General features: G+C 44.9%; 1 protein-coding gene across 1 annotated transcript; it reads right to left on the reverse strand.

Moving 5' to 3' along the window:
• Positions 1-22,468: 22,468 nt before the first annotated feature.
• LOC148051516 (uncharacterized) lies at positions 22,469-23,644 on the reverse strand. Its single transcript, XM_087737870.1, has one exon. The coding sequence runs from the start codon at positions 23,642-23,644 to the stop codon at positions 22,469-22,471; it is 1,176 nt and encodes a 391-aa protein (XP_087593996.1).
• Between the last annotated feature and the right edge of the window lie 1,395 nt (positions 23,645-25,039).

Consider the following 25,039-nt stretch of genomic DNA (forward strand, 5'->3'; position numbering starts at 1 on the left):
AGAGCTCCAGTCAGTACATGTGACCACCCAGGTTTCAGGCTGAAGGGTGTGCCTGGGGCTACTCCCAGAGGTGGAGTGCAGTAGCAAGCGCACCTATGGGATGTATGCCCAAGTAGATCAACTTCTCTGTGTGGTGGCTGAGCTTCAGGAGGAGGTGGGCAGACTGAGGAGCATCTGAGAGTCTGAGAAAGACGGTAGACCAATGCAGCTGTACTCTGCCATCTCTGGTACACACATGCCAACTTAGCATGGCCTCTACTGAGGTAGGTCCAGTATCTGTTTTGTGCCAGGATGAAGGGAGTGATATGAGGGATAGGAAGGAGTAGAAGCAAGTTATTGCACAGAGCTGTAAGAAGAGATCCTCCTTGCCCTCTGAGCTACCTTTACAGAATAGGTATGAGGCTCTGGATATAGTGAACAAAGAACACGATGGGATGGAAGAAGAGGAATCTGTGCAAGTTCTCTCACCAAGGTCGGATCAACCAACACCTTGCATCAAGAGCTGCATTATGACCAGCACCGAGAAGAAACAACAGTGAGTTATGGTCATAGGTGACCCCCTCCTGAGCAGAAGGGAGGCACACATCTGCAGACCAGATCCTCTTTTCAGGGAAGTTTGCTGCGTCTCTGGGGTCTGGATCAGGGAACTCACCAGAAAACTGACAAGCTTAGTACAGACTTTGGATTATTACCCCTTCCTGTTCTTTCACGTGGGTACTAGTGATGCTGCAACAAGAAGTCCAAGGTCAGTCAAAAGAGATTTCAGGGCCCTGGGAAGAATGCTAAGGGATTCAGGAGCACAGGTAGTTTTTCCCTCAATCCTCCCAGTAATGGGGAGAGACACTGGAAGAAACAAGCATGCCCAAGACATCAATGCCTGGCTCCAGGACTGGTGCCTCCACTAGAACTTTGTTTTTTATAACCATGGAAGAGTCTTTGAGGCACAAGGTATGCTGGGGCCTGATGGGATTCACCTGTACCAATGGGGGAAATGCTTCTTTTCTGGAAAACTGGCAGGACTGATTGAGTGGGCTTTAAACAAAAAATTCTAGGGGAGGTGATACCATCATAAGAGCTGAAGGTAAGCCAAGGGTTGGCACGGTACCACCTGAGGTTGGCAATGCTACTGTGAGCATTTGTGCTACTCCAGGAAGCACTGAGGGTTTAGGAGCACACCTGAAATGCTTGTACATCAACGTATGCAGTATGAGAAACAAACAAGATGAACTGGAAGCGTTGGATGATTCGCAAAACTATGACCTTGTTGGTATTAGTGAGACTTGGTGGAATGAATCCCAAGACTGGAGGGCTACAGGCTGTTCAGGAGGGATAGGCAGGGCAGATGAGATTTGCACTGTGTGTAAGTGAGAGGTTTGACTATACAGCCTATATACAGACTATACAGTGAGTTCGTGATAGTGTGGTTAGAGAGCCTCTGGGTGAGGATTGGGGGCATGGAAAACAAAGCAGATGTTGTAGTGGGTACCTACTACCGATCACCCAGCCAGGATGATAGCACTGATGAGTTATGTTACAGGCAATTAGGAGACGATTTTGGATCAGTAATCCTTGTCCTTATGGGAGATTTCAAATTCCCAGACATCAACTGCAAATACCTTACTGCTGTGACAAGTAAGTCTGGGGGATTCCGGAATTTCATTGATATAAGTTCTTGTCATAAGTACTCAGTGAGCCAGCTAGGAACGGTGCCCTCCTAGACTACTTGCTTGTGAATACAGAAGGGCTTGTGGGAAATGTGATGGTAGATGGCTGTCTTGGCCACAGTGATCACGAAATGGCTGAGTTTAAATTTTTGGTGTAATGAGAAAAAAAGGTCAGCAGATTTGCTACCACGGATTTCAAGAGAGCAAACTTTAAGCTACTCAGGGAGCTACTGAACAGTGTCCCCTGGGAGTCCACTTTTGGGGGCTTAAGGGTCCACGAGTGCTGGTCAGGTTTTAAGAATCAGCAATCCCATTGCATCGCAAGTCAATCAAGCAAGGCAGAAGCCCAGTTTGGCTGAACAGGGAAGTCCTCTTGGAGCTCAGAAGGAAAAAGAAATTGTACAATCTCTGGAAGCGGGATCAGGATTCACAGGAAGGTTACAGAGCCATGGTTTGCATATGCAGGGAGAAGACATGAAAGGCCAAAGCTCAACTAGAGCTGAAACTGGTCAGTGTTGTGTCAGACAACAAAAAAGGCATTTTTAAGTATGTTAATAGCAAGAGGAGGGTCAAGGAAAACATTGGACCAATACTTGTTGAAGATGGTCACCTGACAAATAGGGATGAAGAAAAAGCAGAGGCATTCAATGCTTTTTTTGCCTCAGTCTTTAATAATACTGATAGATCTTGGGCTGCCTGGTCCCCTGAGTCAGAGGACCACAAGAGCGGGAACAGCAACTTTCCTTTTATGGACACTGAAATTGTAAGGGACCAGCTGTATCAGCTGAATGTTCACAAGTCCATGGGGCCTGATGGGATTCATCCCAGAGTACTGAAGGAGCTAGTGGATGTTACGGCAGGACCCCTCTTAATCATCTACCAAAGGTCTTGGGAGTCTGGGGAGGTCCCTGCTGACTGGAAGCTACTCAACATTATTCCAATTTACAAGAAGGGTGTGAGGGAAGACTCAGGAAACTAGACCTGCTAGTCTAACCTCAGTTCCTGGAAAAAGGACAATGCAATCATCAGGCAGTCAACATGGGTTCAGAAAGGGAAAGTGCTGTTTAACTGATTTGATATCCTTCTATGATAAGGTCACTCACCTAGTGGATGAAGAGAAGGTTGGGGATGTAGTTTTCTTCTGGATTTTAGTAGGGGTTTTGATATTGTCTTTCACAGCATCCTTCTGGACAAGTTGTCCATCTGTGAGATGACGAGGTATACAGTGCACTGGGTGAAGAACTGGCTGAATGGCAAGGCTCAAAGGATTGTAGTGAATGGGGCTACATCTGGCTGGTGACAGGTCACCAGTAGTGTTCCTCATGGTTCAATTTCAGGGCTGTTTCTGTTTGATACAGAACAGTTGGTCAAAAGAGGTGATTATCCTGCCGTATTCAGTGTTGGTGCAGCCTCACCTTGAGCACTGTGTGCATTTCTGGGACCCACAATTTAAGAAGGCTGTTAAAGCACTTGAATGCATCCAGAGGAGGGCAACAAGGCTACTGAAAGGGCTGGAAGTCCTGTCCTATGAGGATGTCCTGGTTTCAGCTGTGATAGAGTTAGTTTTCTTCTTAGTAGCTGGTAGAGCACTGTGTTTTGGATTTAGGATGAGAATAATGTTGATAACACACTGATGTTTTGGTTCTTGCTGAGCAGAGGTTACACTAGTCAAGGACTTTTCAGCTTCTTGTGCTCTGCCAGGTGCATAAGAAGCTGGGAGGGAGCATAGCTAGGACAGCTGACCCAGACTGGCCAAAGGGCTATTCCATACCATATGACATCATGCTCAGTATATAAGCTGAAGAAGAAGGAAGGGGGGGACATTGGGTGTGATGTCGTTTGTCTTCCCAAGTAACTGTTACGCGTGATGGAGCCCTGCTTTCCTGAGGATGGCTGAACACCTGCCTGCCAATGGGAAGTAGTGAATGAATTCCTTGCTTTGCTTTGCTTGTGCATGCGGCTTTTGCTTTACCCATTAAACTGTCTTTATCTCAACGCATGAGTTTTCTCACTTTTACTCTTCTGATTCTCTCTCCCATCCCACCGGTGGGGGGGAGTGAGCGATCGGCTGTGTGGTGCTTAGTTGCTGGCTAGGGTTAAACCACGACAGTCCTTTTTGGCGCCCAGTGTGGGGCTCGAAGGGTTCGAGATAATGACAGATTTAATTGGAATGTGCTAGGTTGAATTTATAGCTGTTAGTGCTGTTTAGGTATTAATCGGCAGGCTTCTGTACTTGCCATGGGGCTTGCTTGCCTTACTGTATATTAGAGTCTAGTGCTCGTTAGTGGCTGCTTTTTGCTTTTGCTGCTTGCTGAACTGCTTATCATCTTACTCTGCTGTGCCTGGGAACATTTTGATAACAACAATGGCCATGCGCCTGAGCTGGGAGATGGCCAGGGCATCGCTGCTGTTTCTGTGCTGCTGTACTGGACAGGCTGGAACTGCAGTGTGAACTCGAGTCAAAGGGACTGTGACCTGTGGATGAGTCCATGCGGGAGCAGGACACCCCGAAGCGTCTGTGGACGTGGATAAGCCCATGCCAGAGCAGGTATGTCTCGAAGCATCTGTGGCCATGGTTATGTCTGTGCTGCAGCAGGTATACCTCTTGAAGGTATTGTGGCCCAAGGATAAGTCCATGCTGGAGAAGGTACACCTCGAAGCATCTGTGGCTGTGGATAAGTCTGTGCTGCAGCAAGTATACCTTGAAGCATCAGTGGCTGTGCATGAGGTCATGTTGGAGCACCTCAAAGCGTGTGGCCATGGGTAAGGCCATGGTGGAGCAAGTTTACTTTTGAAGAGACTGTGGCTGTGGGCAAGGCCACGCTGGAGCAGGTATATCTCTGAAAGCATTGTGGCCTATGGAGAAGGCCATGTGGGAACAGGTGCACCTCTAAGTGACTGTGGCTGTGGATAAATCCATGCTGCAGCAGGTATACCCCTGGAGAGACTGTGGCTCATAGACAAGGCTCCACTTGGAGCAGGTAAACCCCTAAGTGACTACAGTCTGTGGATAAGTCCAAGCTGAAGCAGGGGCAAGGGGAGGAGTCCATTGCAGTGTTAAGCCCAATGGTCTGGTCCAAAGGGGCCAGGGTGGAGATTGTAATGGAAATACTTTTAAATTGTTGTAACCCGGGATTTGAGTTGCATGTTATAGGAATTACCATAGCAGGAACCACCTGAACCAATGGAGGAGAAGCCTTACATAAGCAGTGCAAGTACAGCAGTGACCCGACCTGAGCTGGCTTTGGTGCCCAATAACTCCACGCAACACACCACCTCTCCTGTCCTGAGCAACCACCATCACAGATGGAGCCCAAAGTCACGGACTAAATGAACTCAATGGACATTATGTGGACATTTGTGGATGTTCATGATCATTTTACAGACATTTTACAGGGGTGGTCCATAGAATAAGTGGGGTGGTGGTTAATGAGGATGTATTGGATAATGTGAGACCTGAGCATGACGTAAATGGTATGGAATAAGGGGTGGATACTGTCCTGGTTTCAGCTGGGATAGAGTTAGTTTTCTTCTTAGTAGCTGGTAGAGTGCTGTGTTTTGGATTTAGGATGAGAATAATGTTGATAATGCACTGATGTTTTGGTTCTTGCTGAGAAGAGTTTATACTAGCCGAAACCCGGGAACTAACCAGGGACCTTTAGATAAGGAGCAGCTAAGGACTTTTGGTTTGTCTAATTTGGAGAAAAGGAGGCTGAGGGCTGACCTCATGGCACCCTACAGCTTCCTGAGGAGGGGAAGTGGAGAGGGAGGTGCTGATCTCTTCTCCCTGGTATTCAGTGACAGGACACGTGGGAATGGTTCAAAGCTGCACCAGGGGTGGTTCAGACTTGACATTAGGAAGCATTTCTTTACCAAGAGGGTGGGCAAACACTGAAACAGGCTTCCTAGACAGATGGTCAATGCCCCAAGCCTGTCAGTGTTTAAGAGGCATTTGGACGATGCCTTTAATAACATGCTTTAACTTTTGGTCTGCCCTGAATTGATGAGGCAGTTGGATTAGATGGTCCTTGTAGGTCCCTTCCAACTGAAACTACTCTATTCCCTCCAACTGGAACTACTCATTGCTACATAAGGAAAGGATTTTCTAGATCTAAACAGATCATATGAGCCTGCCCCCTGTACAAAGAGGAGGAAAGATGGGACATACACCTTGTTAGATACTCAAGAGGTCATATAGGAAGGGGTAGAAGGTAATAGGAAAAAGGAAAGCAGGTGACATACTAACACAAAATAAGTTTTCTTTCCCTTCACTGCTTTGGCAGAATTATGCCTGAGAAGAGTTGCTAGGGAAGAATCCTTCAGGATACTATTTAAGTGTAGTAGTGACAGAGATGGTGTTTCCCTCAACTCAGATGGGAGCTTCCGTCTGCCTCCAGCAGATCCTCAGCAAAGGAGCTGGTGTTAAAGCAGGATTCCTTCACAGTATTACATTTTTCAGATGCTCAGTCTGTTTGAATGGCATCTGCCTGACTGCATGCATAGTTCTGCTGTTAAAACAGATGGACTTGTGCAATACAAAAAAAGACAGCATGGGAGGGATTCTGAGTTGAGCCTTGGAAAGGCACTTTTGGGGTTTTTTGGACTTTGATAATTACCTCCAGGTATTTTCAGAGGATGCATCAGGTATACTCAGGTTAGGAAACTTGCATTAGATTGAATTCTGAAACCTGTTCCAAATCATGTATGCAGACAGAGCCTTTGTTTGTTTGTTTGTTTGTTCTAATACTGAAAAGCCCTCCAAAACCTGTCTTTAAAAATTCAGCAGTGAAGAGTGAATTGGTTGATGTGCTATCTAACTGCTGTGAAAAGTACTTAGCTATTTCATTGGAAGAAAGTGAAGTCAATAATTTACAGCAGCTGAGAATATGACCCAATATTCTTTCTTATAGTACAGCTATTTGAGTCTTGGCACATTAAAAACATACCATCTTTAATGAGGTATGCCTACAGAATTGTTAACATTTAAAATACAGAAACGTTTGCTTGTTGTCTCACATATGGAGATTTGGCTACAGGGGAAATTTTCATCCTATTTATAAAATGGTAATAACTGTTAAAATCTTTAAGTCATATTTTAATATTTTAATTTAGCAGATCCCCGCCTCCACTGAGGATTGCAGCTTCAGAAAGCAGTTCAGGATAGTTTGATTTAGTAGGGACAGTTGGATGCCTTGCATTTTCTCCATAACAAAATAGGGGATTGCTTGCTGAGTTACATCAATGGGTGCTTCATCTTAAGAAGAATGAAATCCTCTACGTTTTAGCTAGAGCAGATCAGCAGATGTTTCCCTTCTTTCTCAGGTGCTGATTAAACCTTATGGGCCGTTTGCAGATAGGAATTTTGGACTGTCTCAAGGGGGCATCTGTGGTGTCAAATGATGTGCTACTTTAACCAAATACATTATATCTGGCGATCAAAAACCTCCCTGTGTCAGAAGATGAATATGCAGGTCTTTTATTTCAGCATATGTCTCCAGCCTCTAAACTGTTGCAAAACATGCACCAGTAAGGCAAGGGCAATGCTATCAGAGGCATAGTGCTGCCATATGCTGCACCATCTTCACTTAAAGGGACAGATCAGAATTTGCATGAGAACAGGACTGAAGTAGTTCTTGCTAGTGCTCAAGTGTTCTGCTGCTCCATAGTGCTGCTGAACATAGTGCCTTGCAATTATTGGTGGAAATTGGAAAAGACCTTTAAGATCATCAAGTCCAACTGTTAATCTAGCCCTGCTAAGTCCACCACTAAATCAGGTCCCTAAGTGCCTTTTAAATACCTCCAGGGATGGGGACTCAACCACTTCCCTGGGCAGCCTGTTCCAATGCTTGACTACCCTTTCAGTGAAGAAATTTTTCCTAATATCCAATCTAAACCTCCCCTGGTGCAACTTGAGGCCATTTCCTCTTGTCCTATCACTTGTTACTGGGGAGAAGAGACCAACCCCCACCTCACTACAACCTCCTTTCAGGTGGTTGTAGAGAGTGGTAACGTCTCCCCTCAGCCTCCTTTTCTCCAGGATAAACAACCCCAGCTCCCCAGCTGCTCCTCATATGACTTGTTCTCTAGACCCTTCACCAGCTTCATTGCCCTTCTCTGGACATGCTCCAGCATCTCAATGTCCTTCTTATAGTGAGGGGCCCAAAACTGAACACAGTATTCCAGGTGCGGCCTCACCAGTGCCAAGTACAGGGGCACAATCACTTCCCTGGTCCTGTTGGCCACACTATTCCTGATACAAGCCAGGATGCTATTGGCCTTCTTGGCCACCTGAGCACACTGCTGGCTCATATTCAGCCGGCTGTCAGCCAGTACCGCCACGTCATTTTCCACCAGGCAGCTTTCCAGCCACTCTTCCCCAAGCCTGTAGTGTTGCATGGGATTGTTGTGACCCAAGTGGTGTCATCTGCAAACTTACTAAGCATGCACTTGATCCTCTCATTCAGATCATTGACAAAGAGATTAAAGAAAATTGGCCCCAATACTGAGCCCTGGGGAACACCGCTTGTGACCAGCTGCCAACTGGATTTAACTCCATTCACCAAAGAGTTGCAGTCAATGGCTCAATGCAATGTCCAAATGTAGATCAGTAACAACTGGTGTCCCTCAAGGGTCTGTATTCAGACTGGTACTGTTCAGTATCTTCATTAATGAGGTGAACAGTGGGATTGAGTGCACCTTCAGCAAGTTTGTGGATGACACCAAGCTGAGTGGTGCAGTTGATACACTTGAGGGAAGGGATGCCATCCAGAGGGACCCTCACAGGCTTCAGGAGTAGGCCGATGCAAACCTCATGAAGTTAAGCAAGGCCAAATGCAAGGTCCTGCACCTGGGTTGGGGCAACTCCCAGTTTCAATAGACTGGGGGATGAATGGATTGAGAGCAGCCTTGCAGAAAAAGACTTGGGGTTACTGGTGGATGAAAAATTGGACATGAGCTGGCAATGTGCACCTGTATCCCAGAAAGCTAATTGTATCCTGGGCTGCATCAGAAGAAGAGTGACCAGCACGTTGAGGGAGGTGATTCTCCCCCTCTACTCTGCTCTCATGAGAGCTCACCTGGAGTACTGCAGCGATCTCTGGGGTTCCCAGCATAAGAAAGACATGGACCTGTTAGAGCCAGTCTAGAGGATGGACACAAAAATGATCTGAGGGCTGGAACACCTCTCCTATGAAGAAAGGCTGAGAGAATTGGGGTTGTTCAGCCTGGGGAAGAGACAGCTCTGAGGAGATCTTATTGCGGTCATTCAATATTTAAAGTGAGCTTATAAGAAAGATGGAGAAAGACTTTTTACCAGGGCCTGTAGTGACAGGATAAAGGGCAACTGTTTTAAACTGAAAGAGAGTAGATTTAGATTGGAGATAAGAACGAAACTTTTTACTATGAGAGTGGTGAGACACCGGAGCAGGTTGCCCAGAGAAGTTGTGGATGCTCCATCACTGGAATTGTTCAAAGTCAGGTTGGATGGGGCTTTAAGCAACCTGATCTAGTGAAAAATGTCCCTGCCTTGGCAGGGGTGTTGGAACTAGATGATCTTTGAAGGTCCCTTCCAACCCAAACCATTCAATGATTCTGTGAAATGGTGTGATGATAAGAAACAAGGCAGGTTGCTGAAAGTGTTGAGTAGTACTTCATGATGAAATGATTGCAGCATATGAACCAACTGTCTTGCTTAATTAAAGAACCTATTTTCTCTTTCGTTGCACCCTGGAGAGATGAATCTGGTCAGGGTTGTTTGATTTAAGAACTTTCTTGGGAGGTAAAACCTGGGATTTTCTTCCTTTGCATGTTTATAGGCTTGCCATGGTCTAAATATAGGTAGAACGTTAAGAGAAATCGGTGTCAAAAAATCTCCAGGGTAGCTTGCTGAAGCTAATATTGAAAAAAGGCAATAATTTTATAAATCACAGAATCATAGAATATCTCAAGTTAGAAGGGACCCACAAGGGTCATCGAGTCCAGCTCCCAGATAAAACTTGTATTTCATGGGTAGGCTTGTACTGAAATACCTTCTGTAAAAAGACTAACTGGGAAAACAATGCCTGACTTTCTTTGAAGCTTCTTTATCTCCTCAGTCTGTTCTCAGGAATTCATAACTTGAACGCTGTGCCCCACAGCTACAATACTTGCCTATAGATTTGTTGTTTTGTCTTTCTTTAACACAGGACATATCTTATTGCCTGGCTGTTATTTGTATATAAAATGTATCTTTTTGTCTCATGCTTTAAGTAAATATTGCTGCAGTTCTCCCTCCTCTGTCTCAAAGAGTGTAAACAAACCTGTATTTCTTAATTTGCTTGTTCCTGCTGCTTTAAAAAAAATAAGTAACACTTTTAACCTAATTTTTAATGCATCACCATTTTTTGAGAAATGAACATTTTGAGTCTTAAGAAATAATTAATTGCTTTTTGAGTAAAAAAAAACCTAAATAATTTTTTTCCTGGTTGATCTTGACCCTGCTTTTTTATAGGGTATTTATGAGGAAGGGTTAAGAAATATGGTATTCTGTAACAGACAGTACACAGAAGAGTAGCTGAAAGGATACAATGGTGGAGGGTCAGATTCATGGATCTTAAAGCTTTAATTGCCACTCTTTCTCCTGATCCAAAAAATCCTGGTTATACAAACTCAAGATGATATAAGAATTTACTCAGAGAAGATTTTAACTTTTTTTTCATACAGGACCCCAACATTTCTTGAAGCTGTAGAGTGTCTCTAGTTGGATGTCCCAAATTTGGAAGTACCAGAAACTACAAACTATTCTTGAAGATGTTGGACAGATTTCTCTCATGATAGCCCTGGCTAATGTTATTCTGTATTGACTCTGATTGCAGCTCTTCACACAGTCTGAACAGTTTGGTGCTTAACAGTCTTGTCCTTTAGATTTTTATGTAACTGTTCTGATTAGGACTGTGCCTGAAACTTTCAGGACTAGCAGCTGCCTCGGCATTTTATTAAAATATTGCATCTAGTTGCAAGGCAGACTAAAAAAAATGCATCTCACCAGATTCTCTGTGGCCTCAGACCTTTGCTGGTTTTAGCTTTTTGCTTGTTGTCTGCCAAAAGTGATGACATCAGCTAGAAATAGAATGTGAAATTGCTGTTGGAGGATCTTCGTATAAAGAAATAAGGGAAATGTGCAGGAATTGGAATACCTGTAGATGCAAATAGAATGCACTGAAGATTTTCATTGACATTAGAGATTCATTTTTTAGTTGGTGCAAATTTAGGTTTAAAAAAAAGTCGTGGCAGTCCAAACTATTTTTTTTTTCATAGTCCAAAGCACCAATACTGTTGCTAGTAAAGAAATATTACTACCTTAAACTCATGTTTTTGGCATTAACTTTTTCCACAAAAATGACAATGACAAACACTACCGATATCTTTTTTTTTTTCCTTTTTTTTGGTCAAAAATGATTTGATACTCAATAGATTTCATTACGTAAAAGCTCTGTTCCTTGAAAGTCCATTCCTTCTCAAACTCTGAGCTTTTAGACTTCCTTTTGATACAAACATCTGTTGTGGGGGTTTTTTCTTTTGGTTTGGTTTTTTGTTCTTGGCTCCTGTTGGCACTTCATAGCAGCTGGTGAATTTTTGTAATGTCTGAAAATGCATGCTGCTGGAAGTAGCTGGTTTTTTACTCATCCTAAAGTCTTGTTACTCACTACGCAGACACTGCAGTTCCATCTCTCCAAGTGTTTTTCTTATTTAACATGTTTTTGGCATGAAGATTTTCTTAGGAAAATAATTTCTTCTATCATGAATTATTACGCAAATTAACAATCGTTATTTACTACAGCAAACAAGATATCTCCTCCAGTATGCTATGCCATTGGATGTTTCATCTTTTACATTTACTATAAAATAATCTGCAAAGGTGCAGCTCTGAAAGTACTGATTAATGCTGGGAAGCTTCTAGAATTAGCTTTTTTCCCTACGTGATGATGTAGAGGATTACTTGTTTACTTCCTTTACTGTTATATGCATATATCTTCACAGACCTCAACAAGCATAAAAAAGCTGAAAAATGTAAAAATATTTCTGTATTAAAAATGAAACATTCAGAAAGTTAGAATCAATGTTTTATTCTGCTCTGTGTACCAGGGACTATTTTTGTATTTTATAGTAAATGATTAATCAGTGAAAACAGTCCCTGGGCGAGGAGTGTGAATGTGACTCTCTCCCTCTTCCCCAGTTGTCTAGGTGTCTAGCTGCCAGTTTTGGGATACTGTTGCAGTGTAGTCTCCAAGAAGTTAACTTCTTAAATCTTTTTTTATTTCCCTTCCATCGAGAAGTTGTTTTGATGCCCTTGCCATAAAAGTGGGTGAAGGAGAAGAACATCAGACACTGAGTAGAACGGAGAAGAAAATGATCACTTGCCTAAGTCCTTTAAACAAAACAAAGAAAAAAAAACACCAAACCCACCTCCTTTTGATTAGCTTGAACTCTTCAAGAATACTTCACTAGTCTCTTGTTTATTATGACAAAGGGAATTTAACAGTCTTTGTCTGACAACCTACAGCTAGAGAGAGGATTTGTCAGAGAAATAAAAACATGCAAGAGTTGATGCTCTTGGCTGTCAATTCCTCCCCTGCCACTGGCAAAGTTATTTGCATAGCCATGCCATCTGAGCATGGCTCATGTGAAAGGTGAGGTAGTACTGTTTGAATTAAGCCCCACTAGGTGTGAAACCTCTATTACTAAACTGCTTGTTATTCCTATATAGCAAACCTCACTGTTCAGCATCTTGGTCTCCCCATCTCTAAAATGGAGTATTGGTATTTATACAGTAATTTGATAACTCCCAGTGAAAAAATGCAGATGCACTTAAGTAGCAAATAGCAAAAGGATACCTGCCTGTTATTTCGTGCTTCATTTAGTTCAGCTTTATGCCAACATCCAACTAGAATATTCATTTCAAGATGCAAAACTAAATCTAATGGTACTGATGATGTAAATATCTTGGTACCATAAAACAAACTCTTTCTGTATATATGTTTGATTCCATAAATGTTTCCATCAGTCTGTTTGGAGATTTTATTTTTCTTTTGTTCTGTTGCGCAGTGAATGATCAACGTGTCCTAAGACTTCACTAGGTTATTTTGATTTGTTTTTTCCTTCTTAACAAATAAAAATAGAAAAAAAATATTTTATTTATCATACAAGTTACTACAAAACAGGGGTGTTAATATTTTTGTTAGCTTTTTTTTTTCCCTGGAGAGTAATGAAAGAAGCAATTATTTTACAGTCAGTCACTGAAGGTAGATGATAGCAGCTCCCTACTGAGCACTGCTGTTTTTACATTTGCCAGGTGAATTCTTGCAAATTTAAACTGAAGCACTAAAATGATGTACTTTTCTGAGACAATTTTACAACAGGAAGGCTCAGAGTTACCTACTCACTGCGATACTACTTTGGTACCTATTTGAACATGTACTGAACATATCTGCCACATATGTCATTGCTGTGTCTTCTGCTAGGAGTGAAAAAGGAGCAGTCCTCAAGGGCGGCAACATGGTGGGGCTAAAGGGCTAACTTCTGTTGATTAATTATTCTTTTGCAGTGTTCCTCAAAGGCCTGAAGATCCCTGTATTCTCTGCAGACAGGATAACTTGCTCTTAAGATATTAAGGCAAAAAATAGCTTTATGTAGCCCACTGAAATTCTTACTGCTGAATATTCAGAAAGTTACTTACAACCAATAAGCAGCCCTGAATGTAGGATTTGTTCCAGAACAAATTTTTTTACAGGTCACCTGGTGGCTATAAACATTAGTTTTTTCTTAAATGAAGATTGCTTTTATATTGGACAAACTGCATATTACAGTCCTACTGGGAGTGCAAAGGACATGTCTCACACATGATTTAGTTTTGCCTAAGCAGAATTTGTTAGACGAAAAACAAACAAAAAGGCATATATTGTACATCAGTTGTGCTGACACAAAATGTTGGCAAATTGGGCATCAGGAGTGTAATAATATTCATGTCCTTATAATTCTATTTTATTCTGGTTTATTGTATAGGCTTTATTGTAATGATATGTTGTTGGCATTACAGCAAGTTTTCTTTTTATTTCTTCCATATGATCTGAATATACTAAAGAAGTGAAAACTTTTTTGTGCGCTCTGGTCTGTTTATTCCCAAGTGAGTACTTTGTACATAACTTGGGAAGGAGTAGACAAGCCGAAAACTGATTTTTTTTTTTTTTTTATATGCTGAAACTTTCAGAAAATGATGCTAACTTCTTCCCTTATAAACATTTGCATCCAAATGCCTTCAATTAAGTAGACAGGAAATTACTCCAGCATTATTGTATGTTTAGACTGAGCTGAAATCATTGCTACTGTGCTTGGTTTTTAGGCAACAGATAAGCAGGATGCAAAGTGCAAATATATGAGTGATGAGGCAAAAAAGATGAAAAACAAAGGGAAAGCATGCAAAGGGAAGACTATGTTGAATTTTAACATAGTGACTTGGAATCATTTTCCATCACGCCTAAGATATGTGATTTGTAATTGGCCCAGATGGCACTGTCTCTATTAAGAAGCTCTTCATAAAGTGATAACTCAGTTGGCTACAAATTCCAGCTGTGCTGCTTTGACTTTCTTTACTGAAGTGCTAGCAGATAGTGTTACCAATATACTAAGCGCAAGCACTTTTCTTTTACGCTGGGCATACACTATATCTTGGTTTCCCAGTTTTGTTTCTTCCAATATATAATCAAGGTATTTGTAAGGGAAATGTTTCATGCATTCTTTTTTTCAGTAACGATCTGGTCTGTGTATAAGTTTTTATAATTTTTTTTCTATATTTTTGGCAGATAGTCAGCCGAAAACCATAACTCTGTGATACCCTGTAGCTTTAATGCAATAATATTTGTTTAGTAATGAGGTGAGTTTTGCATAATGGCTGTGCTCGGTGCCTCCCTTCTTTTTCATCTTCTGTGAGCTGCTCCTCCTACTTCAGAATCCCCTTGCTTCTTGTTTCTCTGAACCTTTGCTTTGTGTTGGCTGTCTGAGAATATCTGTTATCTGTAAGGCAGGTTGCTTCTGTGAAAATATGATGCTCCTAGTTATGGTTCGGATTTTTCTGTTAAAGCAGCATGGTCTTGCTAGGCTGGATGCATTTACGTTGCTGTAACAATCCCTTATCCTTCTGTGGCTTTATGTCAGTTTGTAGGAGCTCCTGTAACCACATGTACGCTGTGGGCTGGGCTACAGAGTTCTGACAGTACCACTGTAGTTAAGCCAGTACAATTTGTGTTGGCAGGAAAGCTCTGAGGGAGTTTAGGTCATGCTTTCACATGTAAATAATTTCAGAGCTTGCAGTGTTGCTCTGTGGTAGCTGTGTTCAACTGCTCTGTCATTGCTGAAATGTAAACATTCTTTGCTGTCTTGTGCTTTTGTGTGATGAAGTAATTGCTGATCTGTCTTGGCATTTTTACCACTGTCATATCTCTTTAACAACAGAACATAGGGGGAATAACCAATCTGACTTGCTGCATGCACCTTTCCTCACTCTTAGACAGTTAATTATTTTTGGCTGGCAGATGCTATGCAAGTACTTTAGGGAATGCCATGCATGGTAAGCAGAGTGACTGTGGAATTTTTTAATGAGGAGGTCTTAAGAGCTCTAATTCAACATGAATCAATTCTGCTTCAGATCCTGCACTGTGCTTTTGTGTGCCTGCCACCCACCACAGAGCCCCAGCAGCATCCAGAGGCCCCAGCTGAATTCAAAGCTCTCTGCAGGGAGGCTTGGAAATGCACATAAGTCACTACACTCAGGAAATTAAAATCTTACAGACAGAGAAAGGAACGATGTTTGTTCCAATTTAAGTACTGGGGAATGATGTGTAAAGAGAAAAATATGTCAAAAAGTGCCTATGACACTTAGGAGCACACGTTTTCTTTAACACAAGTACAGGTTGACTTCCAAACTGGAGCTGGTCAGAAAAATTCGGTTGGAAAAAAACTGACTCAACATGATTAAAAAGTTGTGTGTTCACTTTTGCCTGAGTTAAACTGAAAGTTTTTCTGGCTGGATGTGGCTAGCATGGAAGAGGAGGGCAAACTAAGGCAAGAAGCTAGCCTGGTGTTAGGGAATTTCACTGCTCCAGGTGATCCAGGTAGCAGCGAGTGTGACACTGCAAAATGTTAATTTAATTTCTATATTACCTTTATTTGTGTGCTTAGGTGGATGTGTATGCAGATTTACTAAGGATGCTAGAAGTATCTGCTTTTCAGAGGGTGAAATTTGCATTTTTTTTCAATACAACATGTATCTGTTTTGTTTCATCTGTTTTGATGTATTTTTGACTTTTAAAAAATTCTTTATGAAAATACTAAAAGGTAAAGCTAAAAAATGAATTTGGTTTCCAGAACAAGTTAGTTTTGACAAGTTAAGATTCTGTTTTAAATGCAAAACTGACTTTCTAGTCAGTAAAAAGTATTCAATTTTTGTTTTGAAGTTGAATAATTTTTTCTATGGAGAATTCATATCAAGAATGGGAATTCATTCTCTCTCTCTCTGATGCGTTCCTTACCTGCAGATCTTCATAGAATAATTTCTGTTATATTTTTCAGTTGGACTTAACTGCGGAATTTTGAAGATATGTAAGCCAGTGAACCTTGATAGTAGGATGTGATTTTCACAGCTATATTGGGCACTCCGGGCACATTGCTTTCAAAGTATTTGTTATTAACATTAGTATGTTTCGTCAAGTCTTCATAAATGATGTTTCAAGTGGTAACTTGTTGGTTTAGTAGACAAGCTTATAATTCCTCTTATAATCCATGCCAAAACTTAAGACTTTATTAATTATGAAGTAAATTTCCTAGCAGTAACTTATGTTAAAACTTTTTAGATTTATAATGAAGTAGAGTTAGACAAAAAGTGGTGAGAAGATGTTGACAGTGTCATTTCGGGAATACAGTTTCTCTTGATCCCTAATTTATGTAATGCTTATAGGTATATGTGTCCCGATCCAATGTCCGGGGAGGTTTCGATACGATCCCAAGGACGAGATTAAGACGCTGGAATCAGTCAAATGTCATACAACCTTTTACTTTTATTCGAGGGGAGAAGAGAACGGAGGGAGGAGGGGAAAAGAATAGGGGAGAGAGAAAGAGAAAGAAAGAGAAGGAAAAGGAGTTTATCGCCACCACCTCGAGTCCTGACGATCTTCTGCTGGGTCTCCGGTGGCCTCGGGCGTCATCGGGGACCGAAGTGGGGGGGGGGAGGCTTGAGGGTGCAGGGATAGAAGGAGTGGTCTCTCACGCGCCGCCGCTGCCGCCCCGCCCGAGGGCCACGTGTGCTCCTTATATAGGGGCTCACGCATGCGCGGATCACAAATGTGTACGTGCGGTTCGCCACGGATGTGCTGTCCCCGCCTCTGCTCTTTTCGCGCCTTTTTGTCCCCGCCTCGGCTCTTTCCGCGCCTTTAGTCTGTGCGCAGGCGCACGCGGTTGTTTTTCTTAAAGCTGTGGAGAAGGTGGTCTTTTCAAAGCGCGACGCTGGATGGCTCTACGGCGGCAATGTCGAGACAAAAACCACATTTTTCTATCGGTCCTGTACACCACCCCGTGGCTCGACATTGCAGCTTGGTGGCATAGGAGGAAGACAAAGAAAGAAAGAGAGAGGAAAGAAGGGGGAAAGGAAGAAAACGGGAGTTGAAGGAGTTGGGGATAAGGGTGGAGGAAAATTGTGGGAAGGAGGAAGGGAACAACATTGTTTTAGGTGAAGGAACATCTTAACACAGAAGAACTGGGGTACTGCTCAATGCAAACTCATTCTCGAACAACTTTAACAATTCTTCAACTTTGGAGGACAAACATTAGGAATGGGGTTAACAGTAACTGGCAATATGCAATTTCTTCCTTCAGGAGGAATTGGGAATGGGTTTAAATGATTGGTACGGAGGTAGGTTGTGGCTGATAGATGGTACGGATTTTTGTTGCACCATCAGGTGGAGGGCTGGGAACAAATTGCATATTTGACACAACATGTAATAAAACAGGGAATTATGCAGGGTAGGAACAGTAAGGTGGCTGTTGCACATAATAGATACAATATTAATTGTTTCACCCAGGGTGCCCCTGGTAACCAGGACCACAAATCGCTGTTCCAACCACTCCAGGTTTGAACAGGGACGCGGGCTATTTTCCTGATATCTTGGGTCAACTGGAGAACTACTTCTCCCACATCATCAATTTCTAGGCAGCAGTTAGAGATATTTAGTTTTCCACACACCCCTCCCTCCTCAGCCAATAAATAATCTAAAACCATACGGTGTTGAAGGATTGCCGTGCGCATTTGTTGCGATTGTCGAGTTAATAGGTCTATGGCATCAGCAGTTTTGTTGGTGATAATTTCTAGGGCTGCTTGTAGTCTAATTATTTGATTTAGATTATAAATCGGTTCTCTTGCCCCTGCAATGGGCTCGTTAGGATTCCAGGTTGCTGGCCCATAGTGTTCAATTATTCGCTCAGGGGGCCATTCATCATTTCCCCATTTTTGTGTCCCACCTAAATTTACCTTGGTAGATCGTGTCTTACAGGCAATACTTCTATCCCTGAGGTTATCATACACTTTTATGCCTAGTTGGGGTCCACCAGTTTCTGGCAGGAGGAAAAAGAGGGGCCTTATAATCCCTATATAACAAACTCCTGACCACCCCGCGGGTAAGAATTTCTATGCCGTATTCCCACAAATCCAATAATGCTCCTTTTTAGCTTTATTTCCCTGAGCAAATGGCCCATCTTTCCCCAGTGGAAACTGCAAGTAAGTTGTGTCTTTGTCACCCAGAGGGATGAAAAAGGTGGTTGCCCCATCCCTTATTCGGCTGGTACAATACCAAGCCCCATAAGTACCCCTCCATTTACAAGTTTGTTTGTAATGCCGGAGAATCAAGGTTTCATTTTTGCTTGACCGGTATCCCTTAAACCCCTGGTTATGCCCTGTTTCATTAAGCCACACCCACAGGTCCCTTTCCTTGTCGAGGGGCTTACATGTAAGAGTCCATTGACACTTGCTTTCTCCCACTTCGACCCCTCTTTTCCGGGTGCGATTCAAACAATATTGCCCCTTCGTTGGAAACTGAACTGGCCAGGTCCCACTGTCATCCCACGGATCGTCTGCGGCTTCGCTATATTTGCTTACAATTTGGTCTGGGGCGAGAGGTGCGGATGTCCACGGCCAACTTGATAGCCCTAGGGGTCCGCCGCAAACCCAACAGTGGCTCAGGTTGAAAGTTTGACTCACGGCTTTCGCTAATAACACAAACTCATTGTTCTCGAAGGGGTTGTATGGAGGAGGGGAAGGTAGAGGGAGTGGTCATTCATCACTTTCATGGAGGTGTCCCTGAGTTAAAATGACCCAAAGTAGCAGGTGCATCGTGATCACATCGCCGCCTTTAAAAACAGAAACAGGAACAAAACTCGCTCCTTGGGTTAGAAGGAGGGAATAATCCATTTGGTGTGGATTTTGTGGGTTCTCCCACCGGTATCTTTCGCTCTCCATGTATGTTTGTTTAGGGGGGTATCTAATACAAGAGGCACAGCCCCCATGGTGGGAAGCTCAACCAGGACCGGCTGGCCAGGAGAGAAAAATGATGCACTGGGGAAGTTGGGGTTTCGAGAAACAGGTACCATGGTTGGGGCTTGCGGGCAAAATGCCGCAATTTTCGGGCACCCGTTTGTACCCCAGCGATTATTGACACTGGTCACCGCCTCCCCCACCCACTCGGCCCATCCCGGTTGGTGGGGTTTTAAAAAGCGCTTAAGCAGCCCATTGGTCCGTTCCACAATTCCGTTTGCCTGTGGGTAATACGGAGTGTGGAACACCCACAAAATCCCTTCCCGAGCTGCCCATTCCTGGACTCTTTTGGCGGTGAAGTGCGTGCCGTTGTCTGACTGGATGGTCCGTGGTTTAGGGAAGGTCCCAAACCATTCTTTGAGGGCCTTTACAGTATTTTCTCCAGTTGCTTTTGCACAAGCCCGGGCTTGTACGAGTCCGGAGACTATCTCAACCCCCACCAATATGTATCGTTTCCCTGTGGATTTTTGGAAGGGCCCGATATAGTCGATCTGCCAGGCCTCCCACAAACCCTTCCCTTCCCTGAGGTGCAGGGGCTCATTTTCCAGGGGGTGTCTGTCCAAACAGACACGGCATTGTTCACAGGAGGATATGCAAGTCTTGCACTCCTCCCTAGTGACTGGCCATCCCCGAGCTTGTGCTTCCCGGTACAAATCATTGATCCCCGAGTGCCTCCGCTTTACATGTAGCCACTCTAGTAGGTGTTCCCAATTTTCCTGCACTTGGGTGCTCTGTAGCAGGGCTAGTCGGGCCAACTCATCCGCCTCTGCATTCCACCGGCCCACTGGGCTATCGGTTTGTTGGTGGGAAGCTACCCACGCCACCGCAAATGTCCCCCGTTTTGCAATTTCGAGAATATCCTGCCACTTCTCTTTCTGCCAGATTGGTAGTCTGTTGACTTCCCAGCCATTCTGCTCCCAAAACGGGAGCCACTCCGTGCAGCCCTTGAATACGGCATAGGAGTCTGTATAAATGTGCACAGGGGAGGTGGTCTGGCTTTCGCGTTGAAAAACGCTCCACACTGCGACCAGCTCCCCTACCTGTACACTGCCTTCTCCCTCCGTAATTATTTTCTCCTTAGTTGTTACTTGAAGGGCAACAGCCCGGTATCTCCAAACCTTCCCTTCCCGCTTTGAGGAAGCGTCAGTGAACCATGCGTTTAGGACCTGCTCTGAAAATGGGGGAGCTACTTTGACCACGGGGGGCAGTGGAGGGTTTTCTTTATTTAAGTCTGCCTCGTCTTGTATAGTTAGCATTTTAGCAGCCCCTTCGGTAACAGAAAAGACCTCACAATAGTGTTCTATCTGAGCATACCATTTCCTTACGGACGCTCGCTCAGCCACCCCGTCAGGGGGTGGGGTCCCTGCCAAGACTGCCTTAGTCACCTTAAACAGGCCCCAAAGGACTATCGGCTGTTTCCGAATAGTTTGTTCGGCCTCCTGTAAAGCTAGGCTAACTACAAACAACCCCTTCTCCCAAGTAGTGTATCGCTTTTCAGCATCCTTGAAGCTGCGTGAATAGAATCCGATGGGCCGGGTGGGCCCTTCGGGTCCCTTTTGCCACAGGTGGATGGAGAGCCCAGTACGGGCAAATCCCCATTCGATCTGAACCGGATCGGTGGGGTGAATTGGTCCTAGGGCTTGATGGGCGTTTGCCTCAAAAATTAGTAGCTGCAAGGCTTCCTCGTGGATTGGGGTCCACTCCCACTGAGCCTTTTTCCTTAGTAGGTCGTATAGTGGCCTAGCAATAATCGAAAAGTCAGGAATATGTTTTCTCCAAAATACAAGTAGCCCTAGAGCGTGTTGCAAGTCTTTTTTGGATTTGGGCATTTTGAGGGAGTCTAACGAGGATAGGGTATCTGGAGGAATACAGGCCATTCCCCCCCTCCACCAGATTCCTAGAAATTTTACCTCACTGGAGGGAGTTTGGACCTTTTCGGGTGGGATTGTCAATCCTATCCGTTCCAGGTGGGTGACAATATCACGTTGTGTTTTTCCAACGTCCTCTACCTGGGTTCCTCCTATAAGCACATCATCTATATATTGATAAATTTTGACTCCTGCTTGTATAGGGATAATTTCAAGTTCTTGTGCCAGTGCATGGTGGGCCAACGTAGGGGAGTGTTTGTATCCTTGGGGCAGTCGAGTGAATGTATATTGCTGTCCCTCCCACGTGAAGGCAAAGCGTTCCTGGTCCCCAGGCTGCAGCGGGACCATAAAAAACATGTCTTTGACATCAATGGTAGCCATCACTGGATGGGCTTGTTCCTGAATGGTTGCAATTAATTCAGCAATATTTGGCACGGCAGCTGTTAAAGGGCCGGTATTGCTATTGAGGCGCCGGTAATCTACAGTTAATCTCCATTTACCATTGGGTTTTCTAACAGGCCACACAGGAGAGTTAAAGGGGGATTGTATAGGAATTACGACCCCTTGCCGTTTAAGGTCCTCTAGTACAGGGGTGATGCCTTCCCTTGCTCCCAAGGGTAACGGGTAAGGTTTCACATTGGTCAGCCGGGAAGGAGGAAGGGGAGGCGCTGCTTGCAACAGGCGCATTTCTGCACTAGGGCTCCTGGCTAATCTTCTGACCTGGGGAACACCGAAGGACCACGAGTTCCCTTGGGTGTCCCGCCGCTGTTTCCCTTTTAAAACATCTATTCCCAGGAGATTCATTTGAAAAGGTCCTACGGCTGCCATGGTCTTCACCGGACTCTCATCTCCTGGTAGCCATAAGGTTACCGGGGTCATGGGCACAGATTGGGTTTTCCCTAGGGCATTTAATACTATCAGGTGCTTAGAAGGGGTTGAAATGCCGCACCGTTCCGCCTCGCTCTGTTTTATTGCTGTAATTTGGGCCCCTGTATCAATTAATAAGGTCACGGGCCTCTTCCTCAGCCCTACTGCGACGGTAATGAGGAGGTCCCCCTTATTGTTGCAGGTGAGTTGTCTAATGAACATCCACCCTCCGCCTCCCCCCTCACCCTGAGGGGGTGGAGGTTTTAGTTTCCCGACGCCCTTTCGTCCCCTTTGAACCCCTCCTCCCTGTCCAATGCCGGTGCGGGAGGCGGGTTCAGTTTGGGAGGGGGTCCTTGCCCAGACCACCTCCGCACCAGGAGCTCCAACTTCTTGGTGGGGAGCCCGTCCATTAGGTCTCGGGGCACACCCTTTTGCAGTCCCTTCTGCCACAATTCTTGTCAGAATGGGGGTTTCTCCCTTTTTATTGGGTCGGGGCTTCCCCCTGAAGGAGCCAGCAGTTTGTTTGCCAGCTCCGCTGTCCGCACGGCCCTAGTTTCCACTTTATTGTAAGTTCTGCCTACTGGCCCATATTTTCTCCCATAGTTTATTAGTTCCCGGGCTATCTCCCCCCAGGTCCACACCTTTCTCCCCCACTGCTGCTGTTCGGGGGTTACCGCTCCCTCCAGGGCAACTGCGATTCGCTCCTCGCGGGGCACATTTTGAATTCTCCCCTGTAACTGGATCCCGATAGGTTTTAGCGAGTCAGGGAGTCCTCTTATTAGCGGCGTCAGCCGCTCGGGGTCTACAGGAAGCAACATTGGAGAGCTTAGATTTGGTTTCAGCTCCCGGTCGTACATCATTTGCAGGCAAGCCGCCTTTTGTACGTTTTCTAGTAGTTGATCGACCAAGCCCATTATAGCTAGGGGATCCCCCCTCTCCAATGGGTTCAGCCCCCCTGCCCAATATGCAGCCCTCTGGGTCAGAGACCATGGGGCTCGGCGATCGCCCGTTGTGAGAAAGACGCCGGGGCCCCAATACCCCTCTGCTTCCTTTTCCGATAGCATGATCCCATCCCCCCCCGACAGGGATACCCTCCACACGTATTTGGTTTCGGACTCCCTTGCTGTTCTAGCAAAGTCCTTTTGGAGTTTAGTCAATTCGGTGGCGGTAAAAGGGATTTCTTTCGTTACAACTTGGGGACGGCTGTCACTATCGTCCTCGTATATGTATTCCGTCTTTACCAGCGGGCACATATGGGGGCGGTTATCCACAGTCTCCCTTAATCGCTTTAGATCTTTCTGGGGGTAAATTTGGCATACCCCTTTCTCTTCCAGCATTACCTCTGCCTCAGCGAGGGTCTCTGCCTCCCTCAGGAGCTGAACCCTCAGCTCCTCCTTCAGAATCATATTCTGGCGCTTCTCCTCCTCTAGCGCCCGTTTGGTCTCTAGTAGTTGCTCTTGCAGCGGTGTTATTGCTGCTTGCAACGAAGCGGCCAGAGCCTCCGATAGACAGGGCGCTCGTTTCTTATCCTCCACTGCCGCTGCCAGACACGCTCCTAACACAGCACATACGATGGCTTTCCCTTTCCCTTTCTTTACTCTAGCTTCTCTATGCAAGACCGCTATTCGGTCCATAACACTTTGCAGTTGGAACCAGTGGTCCCAAGCCCAATCTTATCCTGGGGGTGAGGGGCGAGAGCGGTACGTTTCTAAAACTCATATAATCTCTCCATCTCTTCACAAAAATCGCCTGCCTTTTGGGCGGCCATGTCCTACAAAGGGGAATTCGTCCCGGGAGGGTCAAACCTTAAAAAGACCAAGTTTCCCCTATACGCTCCCAGGAGGCCAATCCGCACACTACTACAAGACAAAGACAAGCCTACAAAGGGGATATCGTCCTGAGGGGGTCACGCCGTAGAATTCAAGCTTCCCCTATACTCCCCCAGGAGGCCAGACCATCAGCTACTATGAGACAGAGAAGAGCCTACAAAGGGGATATCATCTTGAGGGAGTCACAGCACAAAATTCAAGTTTCCCCTATCCTCCCTCAGGAGCTCAAATCACAAAGTAGTGCGCGCGCTTCAGTACAAAGGTCTCAACACCCACTCCTTCCTTACGCTTTGTTCATCTCCGGCTGCTTCCCTCGCAAGAGAGCAGAACCGCGGATCGGAACTCCGCACTTGCTTCGTACTTATTTGTACATCTCGTTCACACACAATTGCTCAGCACACCATAAGGTTGTATGACACTCATCTCAAGGGATCCTGTCCGTGACGCCAATTAAATGTCCTGATCCAATGTCAGGGGAGGTTTCCATACGATCCCAAGGACGAGATTAAGACGCTGGAATCAGTCAAATGTCATACAACCTTTTACTTTTATTCGAGGGGAGAAGAGAACGGAGGGAGGAGGGAGGGCAAGGAAGGAGGGGAAAAGAATAGGGGAGTGAGAAAGAGAAAGAAAGAGAAGGAAAAGGAGTTTATCGCCACCACCTCGAGTCCTGACGATCTTCTGCTGGGTCTCCGGTGGCCTCGGGCGTCATCGGGGACCGAAGTGGGGGGGGGGAGGCTTGAGGGTGCAGGGATAGAAGGAGTAAGGAGTGGTCTCTCACGCGCCGCCGCTGCCGCCCCGCCCGAGGGCCACGTGTGCTCCTTATATAGGGGCTCACGCATGCGCGGATCACAAATGTGTACGTGCGGTTCGCCACGGATGTGCTGTCCCCGCCTCTGCTCTTTTCGCGCCTTTTTGTCCCCGCCTCGGCTCTTTCCGCGCCTTTAGTCTGTGCGCAGGCGCACGCGGTTGTTTTTCTTAAAGCTGTGGAGAAGGTGGTCTTTTCAAAGCGCGACGCTGGATGGCTCTACGGCGGCAATGTCGAGACAAAAACCACATTTTTCTATAGGTCCTTTACAATATGTAAAATGTATGTACTCATTACGTACTTGTGTGCTAGGTGTACAGTGTTCTGCTGGGTAACATGTTTCCATCACTAATGTGGTTAAGTATAAACTTCCTTGTGAATACCTTGGAAAA

The sequence above is a fragment of the Nipponia nippon genome, unplaced genomic scaffold, assembly GCF_047370975.1.
Source record: "Nipponia nippon isolate SJK-2023a ecotype South Korea unplaced genomic scaffold, ASM4737097v1 scaffold_6, whole genome shotgun sequence".
NCBI classification, from domain to species: Eukaryota; Metazoa; Chordata; class Aves; order Pelecaniformes; family Threskiornithidae; genus Nipponia; species Nipponia nippon.

Coding starts and splice junctions, on each gene's coding strand:
- LOC148051516 (XM_087737870.1), bottom strand. CDS start 23,644: ATGGACCGAATAGCGGTCTTGCATAGAGAAGCTAGAGTAAAGAAAGGG.